Source organism: Theobroma cacao, chromosome 1 (assembly GCF_053813885.1).
Source record: "Theobroma cacao isolate CCN51 chromosome 1, ASM5381388v1, whole genome shotgun sequence".
Taxonomy (NCBI): domain Eukaryota; kingdom Viridiplantae; phylum Streptophyta; class Magnoliopsida; order Malvales; family Malvaceae; genus Theobroma; species Theobroma cacao.
The window spans coordinates 41,478,023-41,494,556 of NC_142639.1; the positions used below are offsets into that span (position 1 = coordinate 41,478,023).

General features: G+C 36.0%; 2 protein-coding genes and 1 pseudogene across 5 annotated transcripts; all 3 read right to left on the reverse strand.

The window, feature by feature from the left end:
* Window positions 1-608: 608 nt before the first annotated feature.
* Window positions 609-3,595, reverse strand: LOC148764836 (MDIS1-interacting receptor like kinase 2-like). 4 transcript variants are annotated; one of them, XM_088809380.1, is made up of 3 exons: window positions 3,229-3,592; window positions 1,488-2,641; window positions 609-1,161 (listed from the first exon to the last, which is right to left on the reverse strand). In XM_088809380.1, exons 1-3 carry the CDS (start codon window positions 3,420-3,422, stop codon window positions 770-772), a joined length of 1,740 nt encoding a protein of 579 aa, XP_088665506.1. In that variant the 5' UTR covers window positions 3,423-3,592; the 3' UTR covers window positions 609-769. The 4 variants fall into 4 exon arrangements, with proteins under 4 accessions (XP_088665506.1, XP_088665507.1, XP_088665504.1 ...); XM_088809381.1 differs by having other exon boundaries at window positions 1,488-2,121; window positions 3,229-3,589; XM_088809378.1 differs by having other exon boundaries at window positions 1,488-3,169; window positions 3,270-3,401.
* Window positions 3,596-4,917: 1,322 nt separating this feature from the next.
* LOC148764837 (uncharacterized) lies at window positions 4,918-11,345 on the reverse strand (annotated as a pseudogene).
* A 993-nt stretch (window positions 11,346-12,338) lies between these two features.
* Window positions 12,339-16,056, reverse strand: LOC18614415 (uncharacterized). Its single transcript, XM_018127756.2, is given in 3 exon segments — window positions 12,339-12,837; window positions 13,156-13,868; window positions 13,870-16,056. Coding segments are annotated over 3 exon segments (3,159 nt in total). The 5' UTR covers window positions 15,924-16,056; the 3' UTR covers window positions 12,339-12,445.
* Between the last annotated feature and the right edge of the window lie 478 nt (window positions 16,057-16,534).

A 16,534-nucleotide genomic window follows, 5' to 3' on the forward strand; every position in this document is an offset into this window, starting at 1 on the left:
TTCGAATCTTACACAAAAAATTCATGGTGTGGTCCACTTCTCTTTTTGCCCAACCCTGAGAACGTGATCTGCTTTTGCCGTTGTCTTTGCTTCAATGTGTATTATCTCGTCCTTCTTTTTTCTGCAAAATTTATTGCCGTGTCGATTAGTTTCTTTGTGAGAGTCAATGACGCAGTGTCTAGCAAGTAGCAACCCCTGCTTCCAGGAAGCGGTAGCCGCGTGGGTCCAACTGAGGAAGCATTCCTAGAATCATCATCAGGAATATAAGTAGAGGATATACTTGTCTAACACGCCCATTGACTGCTCATTTTCACATTAAAGAAGTTTGGCCCCCTGATGGACAAGGATAATAAATTTTGCGCGTATTTTGGTTAGTTTTCCTATATCTAGTCTTCAAAAAGCTAGAGAACTGATTAAGAACATTGTGGTTGTGAAATTTTTAGCATTATTTTTGCTTTCAAACCAAAATTAAGAACGTTGGTCTTTCCATCAATATAGTAATTGATTAGAAGAAGTACAAGACTCAGCAAGAGATCAAAGTGTCTCGAGTTAATAGTCTTTGATAGCTTCTTAGTCAAATTAAGTCGTTTAAAGGTAACATCTGAAAGTAAATTGTAAATAAAAATGATTATAACAATTGGAATTCAGGTACAGGTAGAGTGTTTAATTGGAATGCGCAGAAGGGGAGCTTCAAAGGATGCGACACTCAGTGAGGGGTATGGATTGGGAGCTTCAAAACAACAAGACACTTGTCCTAATAATGGCATTATCATTGTGGAGCTTGACATGATCCTTCCATATGCATTCCACTTGTCACAAGTTGCAGCAAAGAGATTGTTCGGAGGGGGTTCCTTAATGATCTTTGACAAGAAAGGAACATTTGTGAGACAAGTTTCATTGTTGGCCGTAATTTTGGATCAGCTTGTAGACATGCGAATGCTATGGTAGCTACATGAACAATATTCTGTGCGACTAGCTGGCTTGTTGGAGGTGAGAGACGTGGATCTAGCACATCAATGAACATTATATTTTGCAAAGAAGATGGTTCTGACAACAAGGATAAAATTTCCGCAGGATGCTTTCCGACCAATGTTTCTAATGCCAATACTCCAAAACTATAAACATCACATTTTTCAGTTACAATCATTGTGTAGGCAAGTTCTGCATAAACAAAATAATGCACATTAAAATATATTAAAAACATAATAATAATAATAATAATTAATGACCCTTTTGCTTGTATTTCCCAAATCCTAGCCCCTATAATTTTTCCCCTTGATTTTTGCCCACGTATGTATATATATTCTTGCATATCGAATTTGTAGTGATAGCTTCCATGCATTTGGTTTGGCAATTGCTCATTAGTCATATGACATAAAAATTTAACAATGAAGACCGATTTAATCTACAAACTAACTACAAAAAGTAAACAAGTAAAGTGGAGAGTAAAGCAAATTAGTAAATGAATCGGTAGAGGATAACATCACCTGGAGCTACATAGCCATAAGTGCCAACAAGCCTTGTTTGATTTGAAGAATCAGGATCTATGATTCTGGCAGTCCCAAAGTCAGTGACAAAAGCCTCCAAGTCCAAGTTTAACAGAATGTTGTTACTTGAAATGTCTCGATGAACTATTATTCGTGTGCACTCAAAATGCAAGTAAGATAAAGCGTGAGCCGTGCTCTTGATAATGTTCACTCTTTTTGCCCAATCCAATTCCACGGCCTGAACATCATCACTTAGCATGAAAAACAAGCTTCCCCTTTCCATGTATTCATAAATCAAAAACATGCATCGTTTGTGAAGACAATACCCATGCAGTTTCACAATGTTTCGATGTCGAACTTCTGTTAAGAATTTGATCTCATTTCTAAAACTCCTATCCAAAGCCGGTTCCTCAGCTTCAAGACGATGAAGCTTCTTCAAGGCAACTACTCTGCCACTTGGTAGCTGTGCTCTGTACACACTTCCGTAACGACCAGTTCCAATGCAGTATCGTATGTCAAAATCATTTGTTGCTGCTATGATGTCTTCATAAGCTATCTTTCCATCGTAGTTCCATATCGAGAACAGGTCTCCATTCTTAGTGGCTTGCAATACACTAGTTGGGTTGACCTTGACCTTATACCTCCACAATAATAATTGTAATAAACACCCGAAAAGAAAAAAAGCAACGAATATCGTAATAGGTAGAAATATTGGGAGATTGCAATTCTTCTTCAATGGAGAACAGGAGTAGGACTTTAAATTTTTGTTGCCACCATATACCTCATCATCTTTGTTATAAAAGCTGGGATTTACGTCGTAATCATATTTTGCCCCATGAAGATTATATGGAACAACACTTGAGAAATCATTGTTTCTGAGATCTACTCGGTCTAGCAACGAAAGTTTTCTGATTTGATTGGGAATGTGACCTTGTAAATTGTTGTTGCTTAAGTTCAACTCTTCTAAATTGAAACAATTACCAATTTGAGGTGGAATAGGTCCACTCAACTGGTTTTGAGAGAGGTCCAATGAAACTAGTGCTGTCAAATTTCCAATTTCCTCGGGTACAGAACCTTCTAAAAAATTTGAATGAATGGATAAAGCAAGCAAAGTCTTCAAATGTCCAATTGTTGAAGGGATAGAACCATTGATTCTGTTGAAGCCAAGAAGCAATTTTTCCAATTTCGTTAAATGATTCAAATTGGTTAATTGACCAACAAGTTTGTTGTATGATAGATCGATGAAGACCAAATTGGATAATTGAAAAAGAGTGGAGGGAATGAAACCATCAAGTAAGTTATTAGACAAATCCAGAGTCATTAGACTCTTTAAATCGCCCAATTTTGGGGAGATGGAACCATAGAGTTGATTTGAGCTCATATGCAGATGGGTAAGATTGGTCAGAAGATAAAAAGACGAAGGAAACGGTCTCTCAAGTCGGTTCCTAGTCAAATTTAAAATAGCAAGATTTTTCAAATTCCTAAATTCCAAAGGAATAGAACCCGTAATATATTGGTTATATGAAAAATCAAGAAACTCTAATTGAGTGAGATTACCAAGCCGAGTAGATAACCGACCATATAAAGAATTGCTGGACAAGTCGAGGTGCCTTAATGTTGACAGATTGCCTATATTGAACATAAAATCCTCCATCGTCCCATTGAGTTCATGACCACCGAGACTGAGAAAAACAAGGTTCAGAAAGCAAGAGAAGTCCATATTCTTAAATTTATCACCAACCTTAATAACGCCAGAAGGTGGGTAAATTTTGGTGACGCTACCAGCATCATTGCATGAGATGCCTGTCCAGTTGCAACGCTGCAAAGTGTCGTTGCTGTAGTTACTCCACCAACCACTTTCGAGTAGAGCCTTCGCTTCCCGTTCCAGCGACATTGTTGTTGCTGAGGTAGTTGCGGCAACTTGAGATGCAACATAGGAAGAAAGGACGGTAGTACTCCATAGCATCACCATTATGGAAGCTGTAAAAGTTAAGCTCATGTTTAAGTTCATCATATATGACAAGTTCTTGTTTGTTGCATGTTAATTCCCAGAGCACCGAAATTTAAAGACGTTTATTTCCGGCGTCAAGGTCTTCTAAACGTGAAGAGTGATGACTATGAATAGAGAAACAGAAGAGTCAAAAAAAAAAAAATTCATGGTGTGGGTCACTTCTCTTTTTGCCTAATTTTTCTTCAAGTTCGCCATCTGGGTCCAAAAATTTTTTCTCAACCGTGAGAACGTCTTCCACACGGGATTAGTTTCTTTCTGTGACTCAACGACGCAGTTTCTAGCAAGTAGCAACCATACTTCCAGGAAGCAGTAGCCGCGTGGGTCCAACTGAGGAAGCATTCCTAAAATCATCGTCCGGAATAAGTAGAGGATATACTTGTGTAACACGCCCATTGACTGCTTATTTTCACACTGGAGAAGTTCTGCCCTGATGGACCTGGATAATAAATTTTGCACGTCTTTTGGTTATTTTCCCTGTTTCTGGTCTTCAGAAAGAGAACGGATTACTTACGAGTCTAAAGGTCTCCTTCCATGTATTATGGAAGAGAAAATTCTAACGTCTCTTCATTACTGTTCATCTGTTTTCAACAACTCCATAGATTTACAGCAATTTATTTAATACCTCACTTCCTCCACGCGCTAGGAACTCTTCAGATTTATCTTAGTGCACTTAAAGGAGCGGTGCTGCACCACTCCAACAGTCGTTAGCTAGATAAATTCAGTTGCTGTTATCTAAAATTTTAGATAAATTCAGTTTACAAAGCTACTCATGCTTTTCTTGGTCTTGCATGTTGCACCCGATGTGGTTGCCAAAATTTTAACATTAATTTTGCTTTCGAACAAAAATTAAGAACATTAGTCTTTGTACAGCACAGATCTTTAGGAGAGGCAGAGAGCTTATTTTTGTTTAGATAGCTTAGGGATGGAAACTGCAACAGACCTTTGTGAAAGTCAGTTCCTACTGCAATTGTACATATTCTCCATTTTGCACAAACCAGGTATTTTATGCCCATAAAAGTCTTTAGCAAATAGTGTAAAAACTTTGCATGGCATCATCACTTAGTGTTAATAAAATCACTTTAAAAAAAAATCTTTGATAGTTTCTTAGTCATATAAAGTGGTTTAAATGTCACATCTAACAGTAAATTGTAAATAAAAAAGTTCTAACATTTGAAATTAAGGCAGAGTCGGAGTGTTAAATTTGATGTACTTTTTAGCTTTTTTTTTTTTGATAAGGATGTATTTTTATCTTATCTCATTGAAAGAAAACAAAAAACAACAGAAAATAAAACCAAAAACAATTGCAATAACAAGAACAAGGTGTTTTATGCTAGCGCCTGATGACAGCAGCTTCACAGTCCCACCCTTTTCTCCAGGTGGTGCTGCTGTTGATCATTCTATTCCAGGTGATGAATCCTCCTAATCAAAGGCAAGGAGCATCACCCGATCACACAACAAACACAAAAAAGAACCAAATCGCAAAACACAGACCAATTTCAATATTGTCACAAGTTGCAGCAAAGAGATTGTTCGGAGAGGGTTCCTCAATGATCTTTGACAAGAAAGAAACATTTGAGAGACATGTTTCATTGTTGGCCGTAAATTTGGATCAGCTTGTAGACATGCGAATGCTATTGTAGCTACATGAACAATATTCTGTGCAACCAGCTGGCTTGTTGGAGGTGAGAGGCGTGGATCTAATACATCAGTTAACATTATATTTTGCAAAGAAGATGGTGCTGACAACAAAGACAAAATTTCTACAAGATGCTTTCCCACCAATGTTTCCAATGCCAAAACTCCAAAACTATAAGCATCACATTTTTCAGTCACAAGCATTGTGTAAGCAAGTTCTGCATAAACAAAACAACGCACATTAAAACATATTAAACAATTATAATACTAATTAATGACCCTTTTGCTTATATTCCCCAAACCCTAACCCCTATTAATTTTTCCCTGATTTTTGCCCATAAACACATTCTTGCATACTGAATTTGTACTAATAGCTTCCAGCATTTGATTTGAATGAATCTAGGATTTTGCAACAATTAGAGTATCTAACAATCATTAGTCATATGATACAAAAATTTAACAATAGAAACCGTTTTAATCAGCAAATTACTATAAAGAGTATACAAGAAAAGAGTAAAGCGAATTAGTAAATGAAGCGGTAGAGAATAGCATCACCTGGAGCTACATAGCCATAAGTGCCAACAAGCCTTGTTTGATTTGAAGAATCAGGATCTATGATTCTAGCAGTCCCAAAGTCAGAGGCAAAAGCCTCCAAGTCCGAGTTTAACAGAATGTTGTTGCTTGAGATGTCTCGATGAACTATTATTTGTGTGCACTCAAAATGCACGTAAGATAAAGCGTAAGCCGTGCTCTTGATAATGTTCACTCGTTTTGTCCAATCCAATTCCACAGCTTGAACATCATCACCTAGTATGAAAAACAAGCTTCCTCTTTCCATGTATTCATAAATCAAAAACATGCATCGTTTATGTAGACAATACCCATGTAGTTTCACAATGTTTCGATGTTGAACTTCCGTTAAGAATTTTATCTCATTTCTAAAACTCCTATCGAAAGCCGGCTCCTCAGCTTCAAGTCGATGAAGCTTCTTCAATGCAACTACTTCTCCACTGGGTAGCTGTGCTCTGTAGACACTTCCGTAACCACCACTTCCAATGCGGTATCGAATGTCAAAATCATTTGTTGCTGCTATGATGTCTTCATAAGCAATCTTTCCATCGTAGTTCCATATTGAGAACAGGTCTCCATTCTTGGTTGCTTGCAGTACGCTAGTTGGGTTGACCTTCACCTTATACCTCCACAATAATAATAAACACCTAAGAAGAAAAAAAGCAACGAGTACGGAAACAGGTAGAAATATCTGGAGATTGTAACTTTTTTTCACTGAAGAATAGGTTACCGGAGAATAGAATGGAAAGCAAAAGTAGGGCGTTAAATTTTTGTTGCCACCAAATACCTCCCTAAATGTCGAACTGTCTATTTCATCACAAGTGAAACTTGCATGATATAATGACCTAAGAAGATTAAATGGAATAACACCTGACAAATTATTGTTTCTGAGATCTACTTGGTCTAGGTTCAGAAGATTGCTGATTTGATTAGGAATGAGCCCCTCTAAATGAGACCTAATAATTTTGGACACGACACATTAACACGACACGAGAAGATACGGGTTAAACAAGTTTTGAATTTACCCTTAACGTGTTTCATGTCTAATCGTGTCAGACACGACAAACACGTTTAAAACACGTTTACTTAATCGTGTTATTGTATTTAAACGTGTATACTTGACACGTTTATTAACCTATTAAACATTAATAGTTAAAAACTATTTTAATTTTATATAAATAATTTTAAATAATTATTTGATGTTTATTTTAACTTTATATATGATAATGAATTTTATGTAAGTTATTTATATTAAATTTTATTATATTTGATGTTATTATTCTTATTTTTTGTTATAATTATTTTTATAATTTTAAATTTTAAATTTAAATAATAAAATTATATTGAATTATAAATATTTTTATTTAATCGTGTTAAACGTGTTATTAATCATGTCGTGTCGTATATTGACACATTTAATAAACGTGTTAATCGTGTCGTGTCGTGTTACACGTGTATTAAACGTAAACGTGTACGTGTTTTAAATTTAAGACACGAATATTAAACGTGTCGTGTTCATGTTTAGCCTTAACTTGTTTCGTGTCTAAACGTGTCTGACACGTTTAAGACACAAAAACACGATTTGCCAGGTCTACTCTAAATTGTTGTTGCTTAAGTCCAACTCTTCTAGATTGAAGCAATTGCCAATTTGAGGGGAAATGGGTCCACTTAACTTGTTTTGAGGGAGGTTCAATAAATTAAGTGCTTCCAAATTTCCAATGTGCTCAAGTACTAGACCTTCTAAAAGATTTGAGTGAAGGAATAGTACACGCTGTAACACCCCGTAACCTCATTTAGTAGTCAATAAGACCCTATTGATAAGACGAATGGTCACTTGATGTAAATTTAAGTGTCAAAGAGCTGTTACGGGTGAAAAAAATATTTTGAAATAAAATGTTATTTTGTAAATAATATAATATTAAAATATTAAATTTTATTAATTAAGAGAATCAGTTTGAAGAATGATTATTTGATCAATTTAAGTGAGGGAGAAGAAGAACGAATGAATTTTGAAGATAAATGACGTAAATGAGACCCGCGTGTTTTATTAAATCGAGTTAGCGCGGGTAAATAAATATTTAAATATTAAAGTGATACCACGTTAAAATGCAACTTTGATATTTTAGTTGTATACGTGTAAATGAGGAAAGGTAGAAGGAAATTAGAATTTTTAAAAATGTCGAAAGGATCAAATTTTAAAATATGAAAGTTGGAGGGTTATGTACTAAATAAAATGAAGTTAAGGGTTTCCATGTAAATTTTAATATTTAGAGGGAATAAAATAAATAATAAAAAAATAAAAAAAATTAGGAGGTGGCAGATGGGAGTGAAGAAAAGTCAAAGACAAGTAAGTAAAAGAAAAGAAAAACAAAAGAAAGAAGATGAAGAAAAGAGGAAGGGGATGGCCAAGTAAACCATAAAGGAAGAAAAGATGTAGTGGTTGGCAAAAACAATAAAGGGTGAAGAAAAATAAATAAATAAATAAAGAAAAAGGGAAAGTTAAGCAAAAATTTTATGTCTTTCACCTGTTGCATTGGCGGTGGAGGAGAGAAGGAAAAAGGGAGAGAAAGCTGGTGAGAAAAGAAAAATAAAAATTTATTTATTTTCTCTTGGCTCTACCGATAGCCATTGATGGAGCAAATAAAAAGGGAGAAAGAAGCTGATTTTGAGGGAGGAAAGGAAGAGCTGTGTTGTAGTTTGTGAAGGAAGATGGAGGCTGTATTGGTTGCCGATTTTAGAAGGAAAAGGGAGGGGGACTGTAAGTTGTCGGTGGAGAGGAGGGAGCTTGGGTATTCATCGCCGGTTAAAGAGGATAGAGCTTGGAGTAGTTTTCGTCAGTTTAGGGCAGAGAAAAGGCCTAATCGACGATAAAGGAGAGAGAGAGAAGGCCAATTGGGCGGTGCAAGTGAGGAGGAGGGAAAGGGCTACCGACTGAAAAAAAAAAGAGAGAAAAAAAAATGAAAAAAAAATGGGCATAGCCCAAATAAAAAAAATAGGCATGGCCCAATAGGAAGAAATGGGAAGAGCCATGGAAAGGGCCTAATGGCAACAAGGAAAGAAAAGTCCAAAAGAGAAAATAAAGGTAAAGACTTGGGCCTACTTAGCCCAATTTAGGAAGTACCTAAGTAAGATAGTGCACTATAATGGCGTGTCGGAGGAGGTGACGAGCGATCGGCAAGTAAAAATAGCGACGTAGCGTCCTGCTATTGTGAAGGGAGTGGGTGTTAAATTTCAAAACTATGCCTCCATAACATAATATATATATATATGTTACATTTGATAGTTGACGAAATTGTGGATAACATAAGTTGGTAGAACGCCTTAGGTTGTTTGTGTTTGTGACATGAATTTTAAATTCGTTTTTTATAATATATAAAAATATATATAACTACATGTTTTTAAATATGAGGAAACAAACATTTGACTGGCTTTCATTTTAAAATCATACCTTGCAAGTTTGTGTGATGTTTAAGCCAATGACTTTTGTATTGATTCATAAAACTTGATGATAAATTATTTATTACACTTAGCATGCTGATTTAGTAAATATGTCATGCTTTGAAATAAATTATACATAACATTCAATTTATGATTATATTGCTTTTGATCTGTCATGTTTTACAAATGCATTAAATTGTAATGATTTTCATTTTAACATAATTGAGATACTCTGGATAGGACCTGTTACCACACCAGGTCAAGTGTGGTCTTTTTGCACAAAGTAATAATTGTTAATTATCGGTATTTGATTTTAAAAAGGGATACTTGAAACCCCGATTTATATTGGGTGATGTGGATAGTTCCCACGAGTAGGTAAAGGGGGACATGAAGCCTCGATTTATAATGGGTGGCGTTGGTAGTTCTCATGAGTAGGTAAAAGGGACCTGAAGCCCCGATTCATCTGGTGGAGTGGGCAGTTCCCACGAGTAGGTGATGATGTCTGAAAAAGTAAGCCTAAGGGCTATACTAAACCTACTCGAGGATGATGTTCACTTGCAGATTTTTATTACACAATGCATGGCAGTAACACTTGAAATTTACCATTGAATGCCAAGTGAAATTTGCATATTTGTTGGTGATCAGTCACTTCGCATTTTATGTTTGAGGCTCTTCATTCTACACTTGCCATTGGATTTACTGTTAATTGGATATCGAAGTTGAAAGATTTTCGAGTACCTTAATTACTATCGTTTTCATATATGTTACTTGTGATTTATTATTTTTAAGACTTGCAAGGTATAAAAATAAAATCTCTCAGTTTAATGGAGTGTGTTTCCTATGCTTACTCTTAGATTTATAAACATTCCATCTTTATGTTTGTTTCTCCTCTTCGCCTGCTCATGGGGTCGATGATGATCACTAAGTCTATGAGACTCACATCCCTCTTATTTTCCCTTGTTGCAGATAGAGATCAGTCTAACGTGTAATCATCGGTGCATACGGTCCACCATAGAGTCGGTAAAAGCATCTCCTAACCCCGCTCCAAGTCGCTCCACTATTTAGGGTTGTATCAGAATGAAATTTGCTAGATGTTAAAAAATGTTGTTAACTTATAAACGTGAATTGTTATTATTTTGAATGGAGTAGATAGTAATTTAATTATTAATATTCGCTTACGCTCGTGATTATATGTATTTAATAAATCTAGCGGAAGTCTTAAATGAGGCTTATTCGGGACTTAACGAAAAATTTCTTGAAAGTCTCGGACGTCGATAGCAACTAAGGAGGGGTCGTTATACACGCAAAGTCATCAAATCTATAATTTTTGAAGGGATAGAACCATTGATTCTATTGTTGCTTAAGTCCAACTCTTCTAGATTGAAGCAATAGCCAATTTGAGGTGGAATGGGTCCACTCAACTCATTTTGAGAGAGGTTCAATAAAGTAAGTGCTTCCAAATTTCCCATTTCCTTAGGTATGGACCTTCTAAAAGATTTGACTGAAGGGATAAAGCCAGCAAAGTCTTCCAATCTCCAATTTTTGAATGGATAGAACCATTGATTCTATTGAAGTCAAGAAGCAAATTTTCTAGCTTGTGCAAAAAGCCTAAAGAGGAGGGGATTGGACCGATGAGGGAGTTGTTTGATAGATCCATGGAGACCAAATTGGATAATTGAAATAGAGTGGAAGGAATGGAATCATTAAGAAAGTTATTAGACAAATCCAGGGTCTCTAAATTAGTTAACTTGCCTAGAGCGGAAGGAATAGAACCATTAAGAAAGTTATTAGACAAAACCAGGATCTCTAAATTGGTTAACTCACCTAAAGCGGAAGGAATGGAACCATTAAGAAAGTTATTAGACAAATCCAGGGTCTCTAAATTGGCTAACTCGCCTAGATTAGAAGGAATTGAACCAAATAACTTATTATCAAATAGATTGAGAGTCACCGAACTCTTTAACTTTTCAATTTCTACTAGGATGGATCCATGGATTTGGTTATATGAAAAATCAAGAAACTCTAATTGGGTGAGATTACCGATTTGAGGAGATAAGCAACCATGTAAAATATTGAAAGACAAGTCAAGGTGCGTTAATGTTGACAGATGGCTTATATTGAACATAAAATCCTCCGTGGTCCCATTGAGTTCATGACTACTAAGATTGAGAAAAACAAGATTTGGAAAGCAAGAGAAGTCCATGTTCTTATTATCATATAGATAGAGAGTCACCAAATTCTTTAACTTTTCAATTTCTACTGGGATGGATCCTTTGATTTGGTAATAAGAAAAATCAAGATGCTCTAATCGGGTGAGATTACCAAGCCGATGAGATAACCTACCATATAAAGAATTGTTGAACAAGTCAAGGTGCGATAATCTTAACAGATTACTTATATTGAATAGATTAATTTTTTTCAAACCCTACTTTTTCAAGAGTTAAATTGGAGGATTATGATTAAAAATTTAACCTCTTTAATTTAATAGTCCCGAGCAATAATTTTAAATCGATTAATTGAAGGTTCCTTGTGATTCTATCGAAGTAATCAAATTAAAAGTCACGTAAGTTTCTTAAGTTAAGTATAAGCATGTAAACCTTGAAACCAGAGATTCTAAAGGTGTTCCTAGTTTACAAGACAAGGATGTTAAACAAAAGAGGGCTTCCAAATTCTTGTTCATTAACATTGTTATTAATAGGAGGGTGATACTCTACCGAAATGGAAACAAGAAAAAAAAATGGAGATGGCTTCATATTGCTTTCTTTAGAAGTTGAAGAGACAGAAAATTAACGTTGACAAGTTATTTGGGTTTGACCAGATAGGTGAAACCCAATATCTCCATTATTTTTATTTAATCTTTCTTTCTTTCTTTCATTGTAGAAAAGGTAATTTCCATGACCATTGGATGTTAATTTGATATCTGTAACTTACTCTGTTTCCTTCGACAAAAAAAGCTCTGTTTCATTGTTGGAATCGAATTTTGCTCATATGAATTAGTTAGTTTTAAACATCGAGCAGTGTTCTAAAATATAATCTGAAATAGGATTAGCTACATCTAATACTTGTTTAAGGAATGAAGTGATTTCAGCATAATGAAATGTAACTTATCATGGTAGACTGCCCTTTCACATGGAAAACAGAACACATTTTCACTAAGTTGGAGAACTAATAACATGGAGAATATGAAAGATGAAATAACAAAAAGTAAGAACCAAAAATAAAAAAGAAAAGGTTGCAACCAGAAACGCATCCTATCAATTCAGTTCACAAAAACAACAAGACACTTGTCCTAATAATGGTATTATCATTGTGGAGCTTGACATGATTCTTCCATATGCATTCCACTTGTCACAAGTTGCAGCAAAGAGATTGTTCGGAGTGGGTTCCTTAATGATCTTTGACAAGAAAGAAACATCCGTGAGACATGTTTCATTGTTGGCCGTAATTTTGGATCAGCTTGTAGACATGCGAATGCTATGGTAGCTACATGAACAATATTCTGTACGACCAGCTGGCTTGTTGGAGATGAGAGACGTGGATCTAATACATCAGTTAACATTATATTTTGCAATGAAGATGGTGCTGATAACAAGGACAAAATTTCTGCAGGATGCTTTCCCATCAATGTTTCCAATGCCAATACTCCAAAACTATAGACATCACATTTTTCAGTTACAACCATTGTGTAGGCAAATTCTGTATAAACAAAACAATGCAAATTAATATATATTAAAACATATAATAATCACTAATGACCCTTTTGCTTTTATTTCCCAAATCCTAGCCCCTATAGTTTTTTCCCTTGATTTTTGCCCACGTATGCATATATATTCTTGCATATCGAATTTGTAGTGATAGCTTCCATGCATTTGCTTTGACAATTACTCATTACTCATATGACACAAAAATTTAACAATGAATACTGATTTAATCTGTAGATTAACTACAAAAAGTAAACAAGTAAAGTGGATAGTAAAGAAAATTAGTAAATGAATCGGTCGAGGATAACGTCACCTGGAGCTACATAGCCATAAGTGCCAACAAGCCTTGTTTGATTTGAAGAATCAGGATCTATGATTCTGGCAGTCCCAAAGTCCGCGACAAAAGCCTCCAAGTCCGAGTTTAATAGAATGTTGTTACTTGAAATGTCTCGATGAACTATTATTGGTGTGCACTCAAAATGCAAGTAAGATAAAGCGTGAGCCGTGCTCTTGATAATGTTCACTCTTTTTGCCCAAACCAATTCCACGGCTTGAACATCATCACTTAGCATGAAAAACAAGCTTCCCCTTTCCATGTATTCATAAATCAAAAACATGCATCGTTTGTGTAGACAATACCCATGCAGTTTCACAATGTTTCGATGTCGAACTTCTGTTAAGAATTTGATCTCATTTCTAAAACTCCTATCGAAAGCCGGTTCCTCAGCTTCAAGACGATGAAGCTTCTTCAAGGCAACCACTTTGCCACTTGGTAGCTGTGCTTTGTAGACACTTCCGTAACCACCAGTTCCAATGCAGTATCGAATGTCAAAATCATTTGTTGCTGCTATGATGTCTTCATAAGCAATCTTTCCATCGTAGTTCCATATTGAGAACAGGTCTCCGTTCGTAGTTGCTTGCAGTACGCTAGTTGGGTTGACCTTGACCTTATTCCTCCACAAAAATAATAAACTCCCAAGAAGAAAAAGAGTGACGAATACGGAAACAGGTAGAAATATCTGAAGATTGTAACTTCTTTACTGAAGAATAAGTTGCTGGAGAATAGGGTGGAGAGCAAAAGTAGGGTGTTAAATTTTTGTTGCCACCAAATACCTCCCTAAATACCGAACCATTTGTTTCAACACAAGTAAAACTGGCATAATAATAATTTCCATCCATAATAAGATTAAATGGAATAACACCTGAGAAATTATTGTTTCTGAGATCTACCCGGTCTAGATGCTGAAGCCTTTTGATTTGAGCAGGAATGAGCCCCTCTAAATTGTTGTTGCTTAAGTCCAACTCTTCTAGATTGGAGCATTTGCCAATTTGAGGCGGAATGGGTCCACTTAACTCGTTTTGAGAGAGGTTCAATAAAGTAAGTGCTTCCAAATTTCCAATTCCCTCAGGTACGAGACCTTCTAAAAGATTTGAGTGAAGGAATAAAACACGCAAAGTCTTCAAATCTTCAATTCTTGAAGGGATAGAACCATTGATTCTATTGTTGCTTAAGTCCAACTCTTCTAAATTGAAGCAATTACGAATTTGAGGCGGAATGGGTCCACTCAACTCATTTTGAGAGAGGTTCAATAAAGTAAGTGCTTCCAAATCTCCAATTTCCTCAGGTAAGAAACCTTCTAAAAGATTTGAATGAAGGAATAGAACACGCAAAGTCTTCAAATCTCCAATTTTTGAAGGGATAGAACCATTGATTCTATTGTTGCTTAAGTCCAACTTTTCTAAATTGAAGCAATTACAAATTTGAGGCGGAATGGGTCCACTCAACTCGTTTTCATAGAGGTTCAATAAAGTGAGTGCTTTCAAATTTCCAATTTCCTCAGGTACGAGACCTTCTAAAAAATTTGAGTGAAGGCGTAGAACACGCAAAGTCTTCAAATCTCCAATTTTTGAAGGGATAGAACCATTGATTCTATTGAAGTCAAGAAGCAAATTTTCCAGCTTGTGTAAAAAGCCTAAAGAGGAGGGAATTGGACCGATGAGGTCGTTGTTTGATAGATCGATGGTGACCAAATTGGATAATGAAAAAAGAGTAGAAGGAATGGAACCATGAAGTAAGTTATAAGACAAATCCAGGGTCATTAAATTGGTTAACTTGCCTAGAGTGGAAGGAATGAAACCACGAAGCGTGTTATTAGACAAATTCAGGGTCACTAAATTGGTTAACTTGCCCAAATTGGATAATGAAAAAAGAGTAGAAGGAATGGAACCATGAAGTAAGTTATTAGACAAATCCAGGGTCACTAAATTGGTTAACTTGCCTAGAGTGGAAGGAATGGAACCATGAAGCGTGTTATTGGACAAATTCAGGGTCACTAAATTGGTTAACTTGCCTAGAGTGGAAGGAATGGAACCATGAAGCCTATTATTAGACAAATCCAGGGTCACTAAATTGGTTAACCTGCCTAGAGTGGAAGGAATGGAACCATCAAGTGAGTTATTAGACAAATCTAGGGTCTCCAAATTGGTTAACTTACCTAGAGTAGAAGGAATTGGACCAAGTAAGTTGCCATCGTATAGATTGAGAGTCACGAAATTCTTTAACTGTCCAATTTCTACTGGAATGGGTCCATAGATTTGGTTATAAGAAAAATCAAGATACTTTAATGAGGTGAGATTATCAGGCCAAGGAAATAACAAACCATATAAAGAATTGTTGAACAAGTCGATATGCGTTAATCTTGACAGATTGCTTATATTGAACATAAAATGCTCTGTGGTCCCACTGAGTTCATGACTACTAAGCCTGAGAAAAACAAGACTTGGAAAGCAAGAGAAGTCCATATTCTTGAATTTATCACCAACCTTAATAACGTCAGAAGGAGGGTTAATTTTGATGACGCTTCCAGCATCATTGCATGAGATACCTGTCCAGTTGCAACGTTGCAAAGTGTCGTTGCTGTAGCTACTCCACCAACCACTCTCGAGTAGAGCCTTCGCTTCTCGTTCCAGCGACAAAGTTGTTGCTGAGGTAGTTGTGGCAACTTGAGATGCTACATAGGAAGAAAGGACGTTAGTACTCCGTAGCATCACCATTACGAGAGTTGTGATAGCTAAGCTCATGTTTGAGTTGTTCTTGTTGTTGTGTGTTAATTCCCAGAGCACCGAAATTTAAAGACGTTTATCGCCGGAGTGAAGTTCTTCTAAAAGTGGAGAATGATGAGTATGAACACAGATAGAGAGAGTGGAATTTCGATTCTTAAACAGAAAGTTCATGGTATGGTGCGCCTGTCTTTTTGCCTAATTTTTATTCAAATGCGGGTCCACAAATTTTTGCTCAACCGAGTGGGCCCAACTGAGGTTGAATTTGATACACTAACAGGAAAATGTTAGTCTTTGGTAAAGCCTTTTAGTTCAAAAATTCGGTAGCAAAGTGCCTTTATTGATTAATGTACAGAGCATTCCTAGAATCATCATCGGCAATAATTACAGGAAATTCTTATCTAACACGCCTATTGATTGCAAATTTCTGTAGAAGGTTTGCCATTAATTTATCAGAGCCATTAATGATTTGTAACATTTTGTTTGATACTTCCCTTCCTCCACGCGATAGAAAATCTATAGATTTATCTTAGTGCATTTAAAACAGTGGTGTTGCAACAACCCAGCTTTCGATAACTAAGTAAATTCAGTGGTTTTCCTTGATCTTACATGCATGCTGCATCTGAAGTGGT

Excerpts from the sequence above, each read along its gene's own strand:
- LOC148764836 (XM_088809376.1), bottom strand. The coding sequence starts at position 3,501 with ATGATGAACTTAAACATGAGCTTAACTTTTACAGCTTCCATAATGGTG. Across the intron at positions 1,162-1,487 it reads TTATGGCTATGTAGCTCCAG|AACTTGCCTACACAATGATT; the intron begins GTGATGTTATCC and ends TTGTTTATGCAG.